The 18,976-nt window shown below is 42.9% G+C and overlaps 1 protein-coding gene across 6 annotated transcripts in view; it reads left to right on the top strand.

The window, feature by feature from the left end:
* The first annotated feature begins 4,347 nt into the window (after nucleotides 1–4,347).
* Nucleotides 4,348–18,976, top strand: part of DENND5B (DENN domain containing 5B) — a 165,659-nt gene continuing 151,030 nt past the window's right edge. For 2 of the 6 annotated variants that reach the window (XM_053662189.1, XM_053662188.1), the window contains exon 1: nucleotides 4,348–4,810. In XM_053662189.1, the coding sequence (XP_053518164.1) occupies nucleotides 4,684–4,810 (127 nt within the window). In that variant the 5' untranslated portion in view covers nucleotides 4,348–4,683. The remainder of the gene's footprint in view (nucleotides 4,811–18,976) is intronic. The other 4 variants (XM_037139755.2, XM_053662190.1, XM_037139751.2 and 1 more) reach the window with 2 other exon arrangements.

The following is an 18,976-nucleotide window of genomic DNA, read 5'->3' as shown; positions in this document are numbered from 1 at the left end:
GACATTTTATGTGTAGTAAAGAGAGTCTGGAGATTTCATTGAGAAATTAAAAAAAATTCATGTGAAACTTCAGATAAGACAGAGACATTATCAAAATGTTGACAAATGTTATGCCTTACTTATTTTCAAGTACTTCAGTAAAAAAACAAATAGATGAAAAAAAAATGGCAAAAGGTTGATATTAAAATTAGGTGATGTGTAAGTAGGCATTTACTATTTTAGTCTTTCTGTATATTTAAATTTTTTTATTATAAAAAGAAAAAACAGCCCTGGCTGGTGTAGTTCAGTGGATTGAGCGCAGGCCTGCGAACCAGAGGATCGCAGTTCAATTCCCAGTCAGGGCACATGCCTGGGTTACAGGCCAGTTCCCAGCAGGGGACCCACGAGAGGCAACCATACACTGATGTTTCTCTCCCTCTCTCTTTCCCTTTCCCTCTAAAGATAAATAAATGAAATCTTAAAAAAAAAAAAGAAAAAATCAAATTCCAAACTGGATCTCTGAAAAGAAGTTATAAGTAGCATATGGGGGAAAGATGACTAAACTCAAGAGATTTCATAGGTTTATAGACATTAGAATTAAAAGGGACTTTAAGATATCGTATAATCTAGTCTTTTATGCTTTGCTTCTAGTTCGCTAACAATGTATGTGTCACCAAAATTCTGCAAGACTTAGATATTTATTTGTTCTCAAATAGTCTCTGCTAAGCTCCAAGCGAGCTAAGACTGGCTTTCAGGTACCGGCAAGGTAGGGAGGTGTGAGAGGAGAAGAAAGTGAGCCAACCCTGCTCTCTGGGCATTCAAGGCTGTTAGTGCTTGGGCTCCAACTGAACCGCTGTCCTCTGTGCACCTTCTGTGCCCTAGTCATTTCTTCTGTGCCTGGAGCATCTTCCTTCCCATCGATACTTGATAAAATCTTATTTCTCTTATAAAGCTCTTCTCAAATATTAGCACTTTTGTAGTATCTAACTGGATTTCTTACTGAGATCTGATATCTCTGCTCACTAAATCCCACTTTCTGAACTTGCCATGTGGAATATACTACATTTTATTTTTATCATCTCTTTTTGGAATTTTAATTATATATTTAAAGATTTAGTTTATTCATTTTTAGAGAGAGGGGAGGGGAGAGGGAGAAGCATCAATGTGTGGTTGCTTCTTGCACGCCCCCCCCCCCCCGGGGACCTGGCTCACACGCAACCCAGGCATGTGCCCTGACTGGGAATCAAACCAGCGACCCTTTGGTTCACAGGCTGGCACTCAATCCAGTGAGCCACACCAGCCAGGGCTATTTTAATTATGTTTGAAAAATAGTTTCCTTCCTATTAGATTATAAACTCCTGAAGAAGAGGGATCATGTCTTCTTAGTTTCATGTACTCAAAGCATAGCACAATGACATATATAAAGGAATTTTTGGGGGGATAATATTGGACTTATTGTGTAAGACAGAGACAGATTTATGCAAAATTATGAGTCATCTGTTTTGTTCCGAATGCTTATTGGCATAAATTGACCCTTTGTCTGAAATTATGATAAGGGAATATGATTATTGATTTTTTCCAAATAACCTTTTGTTGCAGCAAGAATTTTTCCAGAAAGCTAAAACCCTGGCAGAAGAAAACGTTACTCAAGATTTCCTTTTTTTTTTGGAATTGTGATTGTTATGTTTTGTGCTATTTAGGAGTTAAAATTAGGATTAATGTCTCCACTCCGGTAAATTCTCCACTCAGTTTGGGCAGCAAATGCACAAGGAACAATCCCAGAATGGAAGACAATGCTCCATGTATCTGAGCAGCTATCTGCTACCTTTGACAGACTCTGGTAAAACCTTAACCCAAGGGCATGACTTAGCGTGGCTGAGCCCAGCTGGTGCTGCTGCCTGTGGGAATCAGGAGAGTAGAAACTGATAGCACTGCTCAGCTGGTGGCACGCAGTGAATGACTACGAGGAAAATGTGGCCCTCTGAACGTCGGGCTCTGACAGTTACTTTAGCCACGCCTTCTCTCCTGGTTGGGTGTGTGGATGGCAGGACAGAGGTGAGGCATGTTTTTTTTTTATTGTTGTTCAGTTACGGTTGTCCCCATTTTTCTCCTGAAGAATGGGCTTTGACAAAGGTTATTTTAGCATAAGAAAAGGATATGATCTCTCTCCTCCTCACCACAAGTTAAATATTTTGAAGGTTTATTGCACCTCATTCGTGTTCACTAAGCTAATTTATTTAGTGCAAAATATACCTACACAGTGTCATTTTGAAGTGATAATTAGAAACATACCCTGAGACTTTCAAATTACAGTGTAATCTTGTAATGTGTGACTATTTTCTTGAAATCTTCGGGAAAGATTTTAGGATTTTTTTTTTTGGTCAATTTTGAAGAGATTTCTATGTCATAATTCAATAAATTCTGTTTGGGCTTTATTCTATTTCACCATATTAAAAACATTAATGTGGAACTTTAAGCTCATAAATCAGTTACTTTCAAATGAACAAAAAATGACATATCTCTTAGTGTAAACACTAAATTAACTTCCTATTGTGCATTGTTTGATTAATCTAGAATCTAACAAACATTCTGTAAGAAGCTACCAACAAAAATAGGAGAAACATATATATATATCCAGTCACTCCCTTCCCTTTTGATTAGTGAAATTGTTTTACACATTTCATACCCTCTATTTGAGGAAATGCAATAATTGCATAAGAACAAATTAGCATATATTCATATATCTATTACATATCTTAAAGTCTATATATTTTCCTAGTAGCACGACAACTTGTTACTACCTAGATAGCCATCTTTTTTTTATTCAATAAATATAAGTTGACCCCTGACTGGTGTGGCTAAGTGAGTTGGGCGTTATCCTGCAAACTGAAAGGTCATCATTTGGATTCCTGCTCAGGGCACATGCCTCGCTCGGTTCTGGGCAAGGTCCTTGTTGGGGGAGTGCCAGAGGCAACTGTTGGATGTTTCTCTGCCTCTTTTCCTCCCTTCTTTCCCCTCTCTCTAAAAATAAATAAACAAAATCTTTAAAAACATATAAGTTGAAGAGTCATGTGGGACCAGAGTTCTGCTAGATATTAGAGATATGCTGAAGCAGAGAGCATGACTCCTGCTCTGTGCAGCTTACAGTCCAGCTAATGAAGACAGACACAGGGAAAGTCACAAGTGTTTTTGAAGGAAAGGGGCAGAGTGCAGTAGAAACTGAAGACCAATTATCCAGGCTGTGGCTCATTCTGATTTCTTGATTTTTCTTACATTTGAAAATTGAAGAGAAAGGAGGATAGAAGCTACAGTAAATGATGGTATGCATGCATACGTATCTTCCGGAAAGAACATTATTTGGTCAAAGAATTGAGGTTCGTTCTCTTAGTCCACTTCCCTGGAAGGCTCGCTAGTGTGTGTCTACAGTGGTGTTCATGACACCCCCCACCCCAACCCATCCCATCTTATACCAAGACCCTGAAAGAAGAGAGGAGGGAGCGGTGTGGAAGAGACAATGTGGAGATGTAATGCATTCAGTTTTTCACCTTTGGAAGGACTAAGAACTTGTTGGTGAGCTCCTTCTTTAGAATGGATAGTCAGAGGAAATAGGAGGTAAGAAAGCCATGGCCTGGTGAGGAGCAGAGTTCAGGGTCGAATTCCTTTTGCTTTATCACTCTCTGATCGAGAGCTGATAATATCAAATGAGTACAGAGCTAGGGAACTGAAGAGCCTAGGCTATTTTACACTGACCTGGAAAATGTCAGGATAAATTACGGAATGGCGGGGGGGGGGGTTCGGGTGGTGGGGGAGTGAGGAGGAGAAGTTGGGTACGGTAGTCCTTTTAGAAGTCTCAACGCTCTCAGGATATTTAGTTGTCCTCCCTCCCACTCCCAGGCCCGCCTCTGAGTTGTTACCAATTCACTGAGAGGGGATCGCTGGTAAATGGGAATTGAAGGCTTGGGGAAGGAGTCAAGGACTAGGATCTTAATATGAGACTGACATCTGCTCATGTCACAGTTTCAAAGATGTTGATGGTCCAGACGTTGCGGGAAATAATCTCAGAGTGGCTGTTAACCGTGCCCAAAACTGAACAGGCAGCATCTATTTAGAAGGCAGAATCCCGCTCTGCGGCTAATCCTTTAATTGGCCGGCGCGGCGCAGGAGGCTACGGTGTGAGTGTGCAAGTGGCCGGCCCCGTCGCCGCAACCCCGTCTGGCGGGCACGCATCCCGACCGCGCCTGGCGCTTCCCGCGAGCCCGCTGGGCGCGTGCGCGCACGGCCGAAACGCGTGCTACTCGCGCGCGCCGCCTCCCCCGCGTCTCCGTTCTCCCTCCCCACAGCCGGTCACGGGCGCCCCCACCCTCCCTGCGCTCCCACAGCCGGAGCGCCGCTCAGCTGACCGGCGGGCGCCAGACGCCGGGCTCACCGCTCGCTGGCGCAGCTGCGGCGGGCGTGAGCCTCTTCCGCCGACACTCCCCCTCCGCGCCCTTCCCCCACCGGGACCGGGAGCCTAGCTGACCCGGAGCGAGCTCGCGGCTGCTTCCCCGGCGCCGCGCGAGGAGCTAGGCTGTGGTGACTAGCGGTGGCAGTCCGGCCATGGGCGCGCCGGTGTCGCCCTAGGACGGGGGCGCGGAGACCGCAGCCAGAGTGGCAGCCGCTGCAGCGAGCCTCCCGGGCGACGGCGGCCGGAGCAGCGGGGCCGGGATGAGCGGGAGCGGCGCGGCCCCCGGCCCGGGCTCGGGCTCCTCCCAGGCCGCCTGCCGCTTCGCGCACTACTTCGTGCTGTGCGGCATCGACGCGGACAGCGGGCTGGAGCCCGACGAGCTGGCTGGTAAGGCCGGGCTGCGGCGGCGTGGGGGTCCCCTCGGGGACGCGCGGGAGGCGGAGTGCAGGCTCCAGACAAAGTCAGCTCCCAGCGGCGCCCGCTCCGCGGCCGGACCGGCGCTAGGGCGGTTATTTAATGACATTGTTATTTATTCCGCGTGCTGGGTGCGCTTCTAAGCCGGGGATGCCGCGCTGCTAAGGACGTCCGCCGGGGGCTTTGCTTCCAGGCTCAGAGTTGTTAATAATGGGGGGGGGAGGGGCAGAAGTGGCCCTGAGGGCACGACCCTTACGGACTCGGCACCCCCTCCCCCGGCAGCTGCACCGGGAGGCGGCTAGTGAGTCACTGGTCAGGCTAACTCTCCGGCCTGCTGCGATCCTGCGTCTCCCACCCCCCATCCTCTGCACACCGGCCGCGAAGTTTCAGCCCCGGCACGTGACGCGACGCTCTGGTCCTCTTAGGGGAGGGGGCGTCAGAGACCGCCGGGCTTTGGGGCGAGCGCTGGGAGGAACGGTAGTCGGACCCTGGCTGGATGAACCCTGGCTGTTCCCAGCTCCTGCGGTGACAGTCGAGTCACCTTTTGGAATCCTATTTGGCAGTGTCACGGAGCTCGCGAAGACCTTTGAACACCTGGGACCAGCACCACGCTTTGTTGACACTGTATATTGTTCCCGAGTTTTAGTAGTTGGATATTTTTTCCCTTTGTTAGGTGCTCGGTGTGTTACTGCCTGGCTTTTCCTAGAGGGGCTCTGGTTCCTCATCTTGACTCTTTTGATGGCGCAGTGCAGGGCTGAGCTGGGGAACCGATGCTAGGAAAAGGGGCCGTAAAAGGATTTGGGGGGCTGGGGGGGGGGGGCGCGGCGATTGCGCAGTGTTGAGGCAGGGGAGAAACCACTGATTCATTTTTTTCACGCCGGTTTCATTCTGCTTGCCTTCTTGAATATGAATCTTGATTATTGTTTTTTTTTTAATGGATAAGACAAGTGACATCTACCGCCAGAACTTTATCTGTGTCAGTGTTAAACACTTAGGTCATAGCCTTTCAGAACAGCTTTCTTTGGACATAGCATTCCTTACTGATTGCACTAATGTGTATGGGGTTCCCCCCCCCCCCTTTGGGGTAGGTGGATGGGAGCTGGGAATAATGTATTAAATAAAGAATAGTAAGCAAAATTGTTCAGCCTCAAGATACAGTTACGTCTTAGATGAGTATCTTTTTATTTAAGTCAGTTTCACAGCAAAACGTTTCCATAAAAACTCATTAAGTGTAGTTTGCTAATTTTTTAAAAAAGATGAGTTGAGTACTAGTTTTTCTGTATGCATAATGTTGTATCCTGTTTCTTCAACCTCGATTTCACTTATATATTAAGAAGGCCTTTGTTAAGGGCTATAAAGTTAGGAAAACAACTGTCTGCAGAGGCATTTGGAGAGATTTCTCTTTGGGGATTGGCGAAAGGATTATTTTATTTTCCAGAATCACTTTTTCCCTAAACATCTAAACGTTTCTGGCACCAGGTCCCTTGGAGGTCTTCTGTCTATGGTGACTGATGAAAGGAAAAGCCTGTATTTTTTTTTTTCCTCCTTCATTTCAAGTCTATATTCCTAGTAAAGCCAAAGTAAAAACCTGTAGGTGTGGCTTGGGACTCCTTAGGCACAGTGCTAAGGCTTTAACAAAATTAAACAGTAAAAAATTTAAATGCATTTTTTAGGGCATGAACTGGCATTTCTATTTGCAATACTATGTGTAAATGTGGGCAATTGAGATTTCTGTTCCTCATAATACTTGGTCTTTTGAAGTAACTATTTTGCCTGGTAATATTTCAGTATCAACAAGTAGTTGAATGAAAGGTTTCTGAAAGCCTTTAGATGTTGATATTTTTTCCCTAGGTGTGTGCTAGGCACTGGGGACAGCTGTGAACAAAACAGTAAAAAATCTCTGTCATTTTAGCGTGACATTCTGGTATAGCCAAATAACGAAAATATGTGGTTTGCCAGATGTTAATGCTTGCTATGAGGAAAAATGAAGCAGGGAAATGAGACTAGGCCAGGTGCCAACAGAATGGGGGGAGGCGGGGTTGCAATTTTAAATAGGATGGTAGGGAAGGCCTTGGGGATAAGTTGGCATTCAAACAGAGCTCTGAAGCATTTAAGACAGCAGGCCACATGGACTGTCTTGGGGAGCAGCATTACAGACAGAGCAAAAAGCACCTGCAAAGACTTGAGGTGGGGTAGTGCCTAGTTTATGCAGGCAACAGCAAGGAGGCCATTGTGGTTGGAGCTGAGTGAGGGAAGTGGATAGTGGTAGATAGGACCACAGAGAAAGAGTGGGGGAGATTGTGTAGGACGTCATAGACAATTCTTTGGAAAACCACCAGAAGGTTTTGAGTAGTGTAATGAGATCGGATACGTCCTTTAAAAGGACCTCTGTGGCTGCTGTGTTGATTAGACTGTGTCAGGGGCAAGGATAGACACAGACCAGGTCGGAGGCTCTTCACTATATGAAGTGAGAGGTGTTGGTGGCTTGGAACAAGGCAGTAGCAATGAAATGGTGATGAGCTGGGTATATTTTGAAGGTAGAGCCAGGAGGACTTGCTGATGAACTGGTTATTGTGTTCATATTACAAGAAAGTAATCAAAGAAGACTCCAAGAGTTTCAACCTAATTTATAAGCATCTCTATTTACTGAAATAGGAAGACGGATGGAGAAGCAGGCTAGGGAAGATTAGTTCAGTTTTGGACATATTCATTTGATGTGCCCATTAGACACTCAAATGGAGATATCAGGTAGGCAGGACTTCTTTCAGGGGTCTCCATTTTTGTTTAGATACACATTGAAAGCCATGAAATTGGGTGACATCACCTAGGGAGTCAGTGTAGATAGTAAAGAGAACAGGCCTAGAGACATTACAACATTCCCAGGTGGGGAGGATGAAGAGGAGACATTACTAAGGAGATTAAGAAGTGTGGCCACTTGCCCTGGCTGGGTAGCTCTGTATATACCAAGGTTGTGGGTTCTATCCTAGGTCAGGACACATATAAGAAGCAACCAGTGAATGTGTAAATAAGTGGAACAGCAAATCAACATCTGTCTGTCTCTTACCCCTGCCTCACCCTCTCCCCCACCCCCATTCTTCTTTCTCTCTCTAAAATCAATTAAGAACAAAAAAGTGTGGCCAGTGAGATGAGAGGAAAACAGGAGGATATGGTATCATATTCCCGATCAATCAATAGTTTTTTGACGATTCCACAGAGCTACATGTGGGGATGAAGAAACAAGGCTAGTGAGGTAGACAGATTAGTCAGAAGGTGGTTTCTGTTTTTGCTGCATTACTTTAAAGGTACTGACAGGTTTCTATTTTACTTCTCTGGAACGGACCTATTTTTATCATACTGTATCTTAGCAAGTTGTCACCCTGCCTATAGAAGGTCTTAATTCAGTGTTATCAAACAAATTCTACCAGTTGCTTTGTGGGCTTTTTCTTAATCTATGCGTGTTCCTAGAATTTATACTCTGCAGGTGGTGGGACACTGGAATCTAATTGAGGACACAAACCATACAATGAAGTAATAAATACACTAAGACCTTATGTTAAAGTTGTCAGGACCTGAAGTTGTTATTCAGACATGACTCACAATAAAGCCCAGCATTACCAACAATGGAAAAGAGTTGTTTCATCTCAAATAGGTCTTTTAACAGCCGACAAAAATTTGAATATATAAATAAAATATTTTTTTACGGAGGACCTAGGAATTAGTGGGAGAGACCCACATGTACATACATGCACACACAGACACATGTGGGTACATGTATGTACACATACCGATGTACTGGTGCTACCCATTGTTGTCTCTCTGGCACATCTTCGCTGTTGTGCTTCTTTTATTCACCGTATATTTTCAAGATACACTTAAACAAAAAATGTCAAAGATACAAAAAAAGTTTCAAACTGATTCTTTATTGCATAGAAAAGAAAGGAATAAATACAAACAAGTGGCTGGAATTAGTTGACGTGAAGGAAGGCAGACATCATTTTGAAATTTTCTTCTCTGGCTCATTTCCTCTAAGGCTAACTATAGGAATTTACGTGGCTTGATGTACAACAAATCTTTGGCAGTGGAAAAAATGAAGGACATAATTAGACCTTTAATATAAATACACAAATCCCCATGAGGGAAGGGTCTTTGTCTCTCACTTCTGTAGTGCCTTATACCTAGTGTTTAATAAGTGAATGAATGTAGTACATATGAGTCAACAAATTGTACTGTGACCAGGATTTTCTTAAAACATCCCCCTGGGAGTCTGGATTCGGCCTGGATAATACCGAGTTGGATGGGTGGGATTCCTGCCGCAGGCTTTTGTTTAGTTCTCTTCCTTGGTGCCTCCAGCTATTTATTTTTAGCTTTGGTTATCTTGGGTGTGGTTTCCAGAATTGCTCAGAGGCAGTGGAGACCGTGGTCTAAATTCAGATACAGAATTTGAGACTGACAGTATCATCATGCATGGGAGAAAGCAAGGCTGAGAGGGTAAGGACCCTCTCAGAGAGCTCACTGACCAGCAGCAGAGAGTAGGCTAGAGCCTGGGTTGTGCTAGTACACTGGGCTTTACAGGTCGGTTTTTTCCTGCTTATTTTTACTTACTGATTTTACAGAGAAGAAGGGGGTGGGAAGACAGAGACAGAGAGAAATGTCAGATGGTTGTACCACTTATTTATGCATTCATTGGTTGCTTTTTAAATTTTTTAAAAAATATTTTATTTATTTTCAGAGAGAGGGGAAGGAGAAAGAGGGAGAGAAACATCAATGTGTGGTTGCCTCTAGCGCTCCCCCTACTGGGGACCTGACCCACAATCAAGGCATGTGCCCTGATAGGGAATGGAACCAGCGACCCCTTGGTTTGCAGCCCATGCTCAGTCCACTGAGCTAAACCGGCCAGGGTCATTGGCTGCTTCTTGTATGTGTCCTGACCAGAGATCAACCCCACAACCTTGGCTTAATTGGGATGACATTCTACCCACGTTGATCTGTCCAGCGAGGGCCATAGTTATTTTATTCAGCTCAGGAAAAAGATGAGTTTGAGTGGAGTTCAGCAAGTATTTCAGGCTTACTCTTATTCCAAACTGAATGTTATAGTCAAAACCTGTCTTTTAAAAATAATGGCCAGGCATACAGGCATGGCTGTGGTAGGAGTGGCCCTGATCTGACTGCCATTGGTAGTGCCTCAGTTGTTCACCTTGTTGACATCTTTGGCCCCAAATAGATTGTGTTTGAGAGTTTGGAAGATCAGGCTGGCAACTGGGGCTGGAGAAGGAGTAATGCAAAGATCAGTCTCTATTCTAATGAGGCCAAAGAAAATTCAAGGTCTAGTTGCTGTGGTGTAATGATTACTCGATTTTTAAAATCCACTGGGAATACAGCTCCTTATGGGGAAATTGGCCCTGTAGTGAGTGTAGTTATACTCCCTGTGAAAGCCGCAGGCCCAGGCACCTACCCCACTTGTTAGTGCAGGACCCACCCAGAAGATGAGAAGAGGGGAAGGGGAAGTGTAGGGGTGACATGCAGTGTTTTTGGAGAAGGAGAAAATGGAGACAGGGAGAGAAAGAGAGAAAGGACGCTGGGTGAGTACAAGTAATATCTGCTGCTAAGGTGCACTGACTAATTAGTATCTGAGCATATCCTTTTGCTTGTATTTCCACTGCTGGCACAGACACTCTCGAAGTAATAAAAGTAAATGTCTAGAACACAGTGCATTGTTATCATTTCCATGAAGCTTCATTCAGGCGAAAACGTTTTCCTCTTCTGTAATTTGCTGGAGGAGACAGTTCCCACTTGAGGTACTTGAGGAAACAAGTACCACACCTTCAGATCCTTAACATTTTTGATCATTAATGACCTGCATTTTGTTTTGGTAAAGCCATAACTGGCCCTTACACTTTGAACTATTTATTCAGTATAAAATGTTTGGGCCACCATTCTGTAAGAATCTTCAATGAAATAGCAATAATAAAATAACTAACATTCAGTGCTTTCTATATCGACATGTGCTAAATGCTTCATAGTTATTACCTCATTTAATCCTAAAAAACAACTGTAGGAGGTGGGACTATTTTCTTTGTTTAACAGACGAGGAAACTGAGGCTAGGGGGTTGTTTAACCCAGGCTCATACAATGAGTGAGAAACCTGCACTGCAAAGTCTGTCTGATGGGATCCGTCTGTGCCCATAACCGCTGCCTTTGCTGCCTCTGTACTAATGTACATTGTGTTACACAGGCTATAAAGTGTATCAGTGTAAGAACTGTATGTGGATGACTTTATAATCAAATGAGGTTGTCTCTTAACTGCTCTGTATAGGAGAGATAATTAAGAGGGACACTGTGACTTGCCCTCACTTGTCTCTTCTTAGGGCCAGCAGTTCATTTATTCATCAGAAAGCTACTTTTGTTTTTATGAATATTTATAAAAATTAGATGTTACTATGTAAATATAAGGCATTTATTACATTAACTACAAATACCACTTTCAATTTTCTTAACCTCTTTACTTTTCTTACAGGGTTCTATCATCTATCTTAGCCTAAATCATTACTTTCCTTAGATAAGTTTACAGTTTCTTTAAAAGATTTTAGAGGGGAAGGGAAGGAGAGAGGGAGAGAAACATCAATGTATGGTTGCCTCTTGTGCGTCCCCTGCTGAGAACTGGCCTGCAATCCAGGCATGTGCCCTGACTGGGAATTGAACCGTGATCCTCTGGTTTGCCGGCCTGCAGGCCTGTGCTCAATCCACTGAGCTACACCAGCCAGGGCGAAGTTTACAGTTCTTAAGGGGAATGCATGATTGCTTGTGGGACCAAGGCTGGCGGGGCAGTGAGTACAGTAGTTAGAGCTGGACACGCAGTCCTGGCTCCTCCCTCAGGGTGGCTGTGGGCCTTGGTGCTTCCATCTGTCTCCAAGGGTTTCAGTGAGACGGCTGGGTTCCAGACATACCAGCCCGCCCCTCCACTGGCCTGACATCATCTTTGAATAAAAAAATGATGTATCAGTTAAAAAAATTAATCCTAAGTGACATAAAACATGAGGGGTAATATATTCCACATACACCACGTGAGGATGAATGTAGTAATTATCATTTCTGCCAGAAGGAAAGGAAAAAGAAATCATTTAGTTTGTGCAGTTCCCTTTACAGGAAAGGTACTCTTTTGAATACGCTTTAAAAAAATATTAATATCAGTTCATGGACTCTCAATTATTACCTACATGGACTTTTAGGGACCCAGGGCCCCCTCTTTGGAATTACCATGTTTGATAATCTCTAAAAAGTCTATATTCCAGCAGTCTGGACTATACTGCAAGTTCTCCACAAAATAGCTGATGAGATAGAATAATTTTTTTCTGCTTTAAATTCTTAATCAGTGCCCTTTGTATTTAGATTAAGATTGAAGCTTTACCATGTATCTTAGTTTGTTTGAGCTGCCTGCCTCCCATAGACCTGTGGCTCATAAACAGAAATTTATTTCTCGTACTTTTGGAGGCTGCAAAGTTCAAGGTCAAGGTCCCTGCAAATCCGTGTCTGGGGAGGCCCCTTTCCTGGTTCACAGACGGCCTCCTTACGTGAAAGGAGAGAGAGTGCTCTCTGAGGTCTCATTTTATAAGGGCGCAAATCCCATTCAGGAGGGCGGCACCCGGAGCACCTACCTCCCAAAAGCCCCACCTCCCAATACCACCACCTCCACACTGGGGATTAAATTCCAACATTTGAATTGGCGGGGGGCACAAATATTTAGTCTGTGGTTTACAAAGCTCTTCGTGGTCTGGTCTCTGCGTACCCTTCCAACCTTTTCTGACTCGGTCACTTGTTCCAGCTATATTGGATTCCTTACAGGTTTATAAACACATCTGTCTTCTTCCTGTCTCATGGCCTGTGCGTCTTCCATTCTCTCCCTGGAATCTTCTTTTTCTAGACCAGCATCATCTATAAAATACAAAGAATGAGACAAGTCTGTAATTTAACATTTTCTTGTAGCCACATTTAAAAAGGCAAAAGGAAACAGACATTACTTTTAGTGATATGCTTTATTTATGTATCTAGGGTATTATTTTAACATCATCGACATAAAAATTATTATTTTTTAAGATTTTATTTATTTAGAGAGAGGCGAAGGCAGGAAGAAAGAGAGGGAGAGAAACATGACGTGAGAGAGAAATATTCATTGGTTGCCTCTTTTACTGGTTCCGCCCTGGGACCCAGTCTGCACCCTAGGCATGTGCCCTGACCTGGAACTGAACCGGTGACCTTGCACTTAGCAGGACAACGCCCAACCAACTGAGGCACACTGCCCCTTCAGGGCTTTACTTTCGCTTTTCAATGCCAATCTTCCCCAGTTAGATGGTTGGATCCTGAAGGGCAGGACCTTTGTAATTGTGTACCCAGTGACCGCAGTAGTGCCTGGCCCACAATGGTGACTCGAATATTACAGATTGACTAAGTGAATGAGATCATTTTAAATGGACAAAAAATATAGCATTTCTTTTTGTCACTGACAGTAAAAGTTAGTATGTTTATATGTGGGTTTTTAACCTCCAAAATGGAAGCTAGAGGGTTTTTTTTTTAATGGGAAGCTTGTGAAATTGATGAAAAAGCAAGAGTGTGGATGAATGATTAATTTTTTAAATAAGTATTTTTCAGCTTTGTGGTGAGCTACTAAAATTTATTCTGTTTATAATATTTATTGGCCTGTTCCTTCCCTCTTGAAATAAGCTGTGATTAAATAAGCTTAATAAACTTTTTTTTCTTTACCAGCTTTATGCAAGCAGGCATGTAGGTATCAGCAAGGCTTTGGTTTTTTTTAATATACTGATTTTTAGAGAGAGGAAGGGAGACAGAGAGAGAGAAACTTTGATTTATTGCTACACTGATGCATGCACGCATTGGTTGATTCTTGTGTATGCCCTGACCAGGGATTGAACCCAAGCCTTGGTGTGTTGGGACAAGCCTTTAACCAGCTGAGCTACCTGGCCAGGCCTAAGGCTTTGATTTTTTAAAAGCAAATGACATGTCTTATTTATTTTTACACTAGTGCCAAGTGATGAGCACATAAGTGGTGGGAAGTATTTATGGAATTTCAGAAAGTGGTTGTATTAAAGAGCCCTTGTAGCTGCATTTGTGGTTCTGTAGGAGCATCTTAGGAAATTGCATTCACGGTTTCCTTGCTCTTGGGCATCTCTATCAGTTTGACGCATGGTCAGCCAGGGTAGTTTTCTTTGTTTCTATAAAGTTTAATTACATGTTTTCCCATTTATGTTTTGTCTTTATTGTACCGTACATAATGTTCTATGCCACCTAAGGCTTGGCTTTTTAAGATGGTATCAACTAATGACCTTTTAGCCAGAGATTCCAGAAATCTTTAGTGTGAGACTCTTTCGCACATTACTTTTCTAACAGAACGCAGAGATGGTCGGCTGAGTATGAGGACGTAAGAAGTGAGCATTCTGGGAATAAACGTGGAAGTTTTGTGTTTTATATGCTACTGGGACAGCACATCCTGAGGATGAAAAACATGGAACAGTTGCTTTCTAGACATTCCTGCATTTTCCCCAAGAACCCATGACATTTATTTACAATTCTAAATTGATACTGTAACTGTTTCCTGTATAAACTTGTCTACATCACTGGTACAGAAGTCTACTTATGAAATAATGCTCCCTATAAATGACTTTCAAATTTATGTGTTGGCACTGTTAAGTTAGAGGTGGCTCTGGAAAATCGCCTTCATAAGCACGGTGAACCGTGACGGTAGCAAACACATATTGGGTCCGGAATTGTGGTTGGTGACTTACAAACATCATCTTTAATCCTCACAGTAACTGGAAGGCAGTGTTTTCTTCATTGTACAGATGAGGAGGCTCAGGTTCAATGGGGTGTTGCCCAAATTCACAGAGACAGTAAAGGCCAAAGCTGGGACTGTATCCTAGGCTGACTCCGAAGTGGCCCTTAGCTGCTCTGTCCTGCTGCCCCCCCATGTCCTTCAGGCCAGCTGTCCTCAACTGCTGGGTGGTGGCACATGAGTAGGCCTGCCATTGGGGAACCTGGTCACCAGTTAATTTTTAACAACAGTTGAATACTGAGGTTGTAAATGATAAACATTTTTAAAACTTATTTTTTGATTTGAGAGAGAGAGAAACATTGACTTGTTTTTCCACTTATTTTTGCATTCATTGGTTCTTCTTATGTGTGCCCTGACCAGAATCAGACCCACAGCCTTGGCATACTGGGACAGTGCTCTAAGCAGCCGAGTTACCTGGCCAGAGCTAAAGGATACATATTTAAAAAATAAGTGGATTGGGTTCAAGATCTTCCCAAATGATGTCAGTCTCACTCAGTTCCATTCCTGTGTGCTTTTTATTGTCTAAGCGAAAAGGGTGGTGCATTACTTGGAGCATACCAGCGATTGCGGAAAGCCCATACATAGTGGGAAATGTATCTTGTTAAGGCTACTGCCATGCTGCTGTTACTGATGACCTAGAAAATAGTTTTCACGTATTTATCTTCTATTAGGAATACCCCTGCAAAAGTACTCTATATGCTTCCTTACCCTGTATGTTTTTTTTTAAATGTGTTCATAATTTGAGGACATCCATGGGAGTATGTTTTCTAGCACTGATGCTGATCTAGACTGTTCTAGATACTTTTCCCAACTGCAAAATGTGATGACGTCTTGGAAAGAGCTTGTAAACCAGAGAGTGCTGTAAAAACATGCGATAGAATTTTGGTGATAGAACCGTTTAAGCCTAACCCTTCTGTGAGGACTAGCATGCCGAATCCTCAGATGCAGTGTGGACCTCTAGGTTTCAAATTGTGAAGCCTGGTTTAAAGATACTTTTAAGTATCTGTTTTCTAGGTCCCAGAAGCCTTGTGATGTAAATCTACCTGTTTTGCGTGATTTTCTGGAGCTCATGCCTGGAGAATGCAGGTTTCTGCTTTGAAGAGTGGGGGGGGGGGGTTTGCACCGCCCCACTTCCTCTTTCCTAGTACAGCACGCTCACTGTCATTTATGTCACACAGAAAATTATTCCATAGTTTGAAGAAACGTTATTGTAGAAGTGATATGTAAATTAAGTTTCTAGTTGTCTATTCCTCAGTACAGTTTGGCACAAGTTTACTTAGACCAGGCTTTTATACTTTTTTTCCCCTTATTTCTTCTTCAAAGATCACTCCTGTTTTTTACCTTAGTCTCCATGAAGCCACCTCCTGTTTGCCCTTTTGGTTGTCTCTCTTCTATAGAAATCTGTGCAGGAAGAAATCGTTTTTTGGCAAAAATTTCCAGTGTTCTTAAGACCTCATAGTAAAGAAATGGTAATGTCTAATTGAATCCTCCAGTTACCTTCATCTCCAGCAGAAACTGGGAAGAGTTTCTTACTGCCCGTAGCTTCTCAGGTTTTATACTCTGTTTCTAATATCCCTTCAGTTTCCTTCCTCATCTTTCCCTGATGGTCCTTTGAGAAAACAGGGGCATTCTGCTAGATCAACAGTATTCTTCCAGTATATTAAATTTATATCACTTTTCTTTTTTTCTGTAGGTCAGGACTAAAATAGCAAGAAGGGATTGTTCCCCTCTAGGCAGATGAGACTCGAGTCGTTTTGAGCAGGAGTGAGCATCTCGTCCTGAACGTCCTCCCTGTCATAAGAATCAGCCCCAGCAAATACACTGGGATTCCATCAGGATGAGATGCGGACTTTCCTAAGAATAGTGTGAGCAGGAGGAATTTAGAACTGATTATAGCTTTAAAGCTTACGGATGGTGCACTTTCAGGACCCCAGTGTTTTGTTTGATTTTTTAGGTTAATTTCTCCTCAGTGTAAGGAAATTTAAATGGCTGCGGTAGAAAGATAACAGACTGTTTAAACACGTTTCCCATCAACTGTCTCAAGTGTATTCTTTTTTTAAGTAAATAAACTTTTGTCTGTATTTCATAATATTCTGGCTCGGCTCCAGGGAAGTGAGCTTTCGTACTTGACTTCATTGCTTTGTGCCATTGTTCACGAGAACAATGACTGTGATTTCGCAGTTTATTAAAACACAAGCGTTGGTAGCACTGAGGTGATTATGCCAAAATAGGTTATTTTGTTTAGTTGTTCTCACTCCTGTCTGGCAGTGCTTATTTCTCCATTGGCAGCCCTAGTTACGATCTGATTTTAAATAAATACACAAAAGCCGCGTGTACTTGAAGGTAAAACCTTGTGTCTTCCTCACAGTGAAGGACCGAGAGGTCTCATTTGCTGGGAACAACTTGTAAAACTCTCGTCCCTGGTGGAAGAGGCTAGTGGAGACAGCATTAAAGTTGGCTGCACAGTGGGTAGAAGGTGGTGAAAAACAAAAAATTAAAACCATGCTGGTTACTCAGACACCTCGTTTCCGATCTGTCCATCTCTCTTCACCCTCTCTTGACTTGGAAAACAAGTCTTCATGGTCAGAGTCGGGCAAATGGTACGGATAGCCAGACACAGGCTCCAGACCCTGGAGTCCACAGGTATTTAATTGCCTTCTAGAAGAGTTACTGTGGAGTCCCCTGCACAAATGTTGTACCTACAGAAAGTTTAACAAAATTGTGTTCACTCTTCCCTGGAGTGAAATTTCTAAGCAGAATTAAAAATTGAGCTTTTTAAAAAATGTGGCCATCAGGCCAAGAAGTAGACATAATTTGTTGAATCAGTAGGGGGCAGAGGACTTTCTGTGAAATGTGTGTGGACACGTACGCACACTTAGTGTTTATTTCTGTGCCCCTCTGAACTCTGCTGACCAGATCAGTCCATTTTGTTGAAAGGTGGTCTTTGAGGGACAGCTGAACCATTGGTCTCTGAGTGAGAGAGAGGGAGGTTAGTTTTTTTGTGTGTTGTTTTCAAATGTAAGGGAAAGAAAGAAGTAACTTCTTAAATACTTGCTCTTAAAAAATAAATTCTTATGTAAAATTGAGATTAGCCTTGGGACATAGGGGCAGTGTAAGTGGTTTACTAATTATTTTAGTAAATGCAACTGAATAGTTTTTGAATGTCTACTGAAATAATGAGATATAGTCTCCTCTCAAGTGTGGGAACTATTTTGCACCCTGTTCCCTGACCTCTACCTTTTGACCTGGGTGCTTTGTGATGAGATTATAGGCCTTTGAGTTTTTCTCCAGTCTACCCAGGTTTCCTTATGCAGCAACATAAAGGTTTAATCTTCCTTAAAAGATGGTCTTAGAATGGAGGGGAACATTCGGATTTAATTGTGGGCTTGAGTTTTGTAAATTTTTTTCTTTACATTGTTCTGTTCTTCTTAATACTATCCACAGTATCTGTATATTTTCTAATAGGAACTTCCAAGTTTTGTGGGTGTGTATATGATTAAGTGTGTTTTTCCTTTGGAGTCAGACATCATAAAGTCATGTTGCTTATTTAGGGAGAGGCTAGAAATTAGAGCTTTCCAGGATAAGGGAACTTAAGAGAGACCCAGCTGTTTATTCCCTATCATTGCCTCTTTAGGTATGAGAGGTTAAAATCTGGATTCAGAGTGTGTCATGCAAGAGCAACAGATGAAATATTTTCAGAGAGAGACTCAGTACTTTCACCTGCTTATTTTATATCAGTCACTTTTTTAGGTACCTTATCAGATTCCTGAAATGTAGCAGGAAGTGAACCAGGGATGGACAAGAGAAGATGAATTCACTTACTTTTGTTACTTGTTAGTAGTTCCTGTAAGAGTGGGTTTTTTGGTTTATTTTGGGGGTTTTGGTTTCATTTTTTTTGGAAACAGGATAATAGTAGTATCAACATAAGGGCTTGGGGATTATGTGTTTTATTTATTTTGCATACTATCTTCAAGTTTACCTAGAAAACTAAGCATTTGTGTTGTTTCAGACATTTTAGTAGGATTCATTCATTGATTCATTAACTCATTCATTGATTCATTCATTCGGTCCTTGCCAGAAAATACATTTATTGGTTTGAGGGGGAGAAAGAGAGAGATATAGAGAGAGAAGCATCGATGTGAGAGAGAAACATCCATTGGTTGCCTTCTATACACACCCCCACTGGCAATTGGACTGGGGAACGAACTGCAACCCAGACATGTGCCCTGACCGGGAATCAAACCCACAGCCTTTCAGTGCACAGGATGGTGCTCCAGCCAGTGGAGCCAGACCTGCTA

The sequence above is a fragment of the Artibeus jamaicensis genome, unplaced genomic scaffold, assembly GCF_021234435.1.
Source record: "Artibeus jamaicensis isolate MK-2021 breed Jamaican fruit bat unplaced genomic scaffold, CSHL_Jam_final contig_233, whole genome shotgun sequence".
Lineage (NCBI taxonomy): Eukaryota > Metazoa > Chordata > Mammalia > Chiroptera > Phyllostomidae > Artibeus > Artibeus jamaicensis.
The sequence above is the reverse complement of the archived record's forward strand: the minus strand, read 5'-3'. Positions and strand labels throughout refer to the sequence as shown.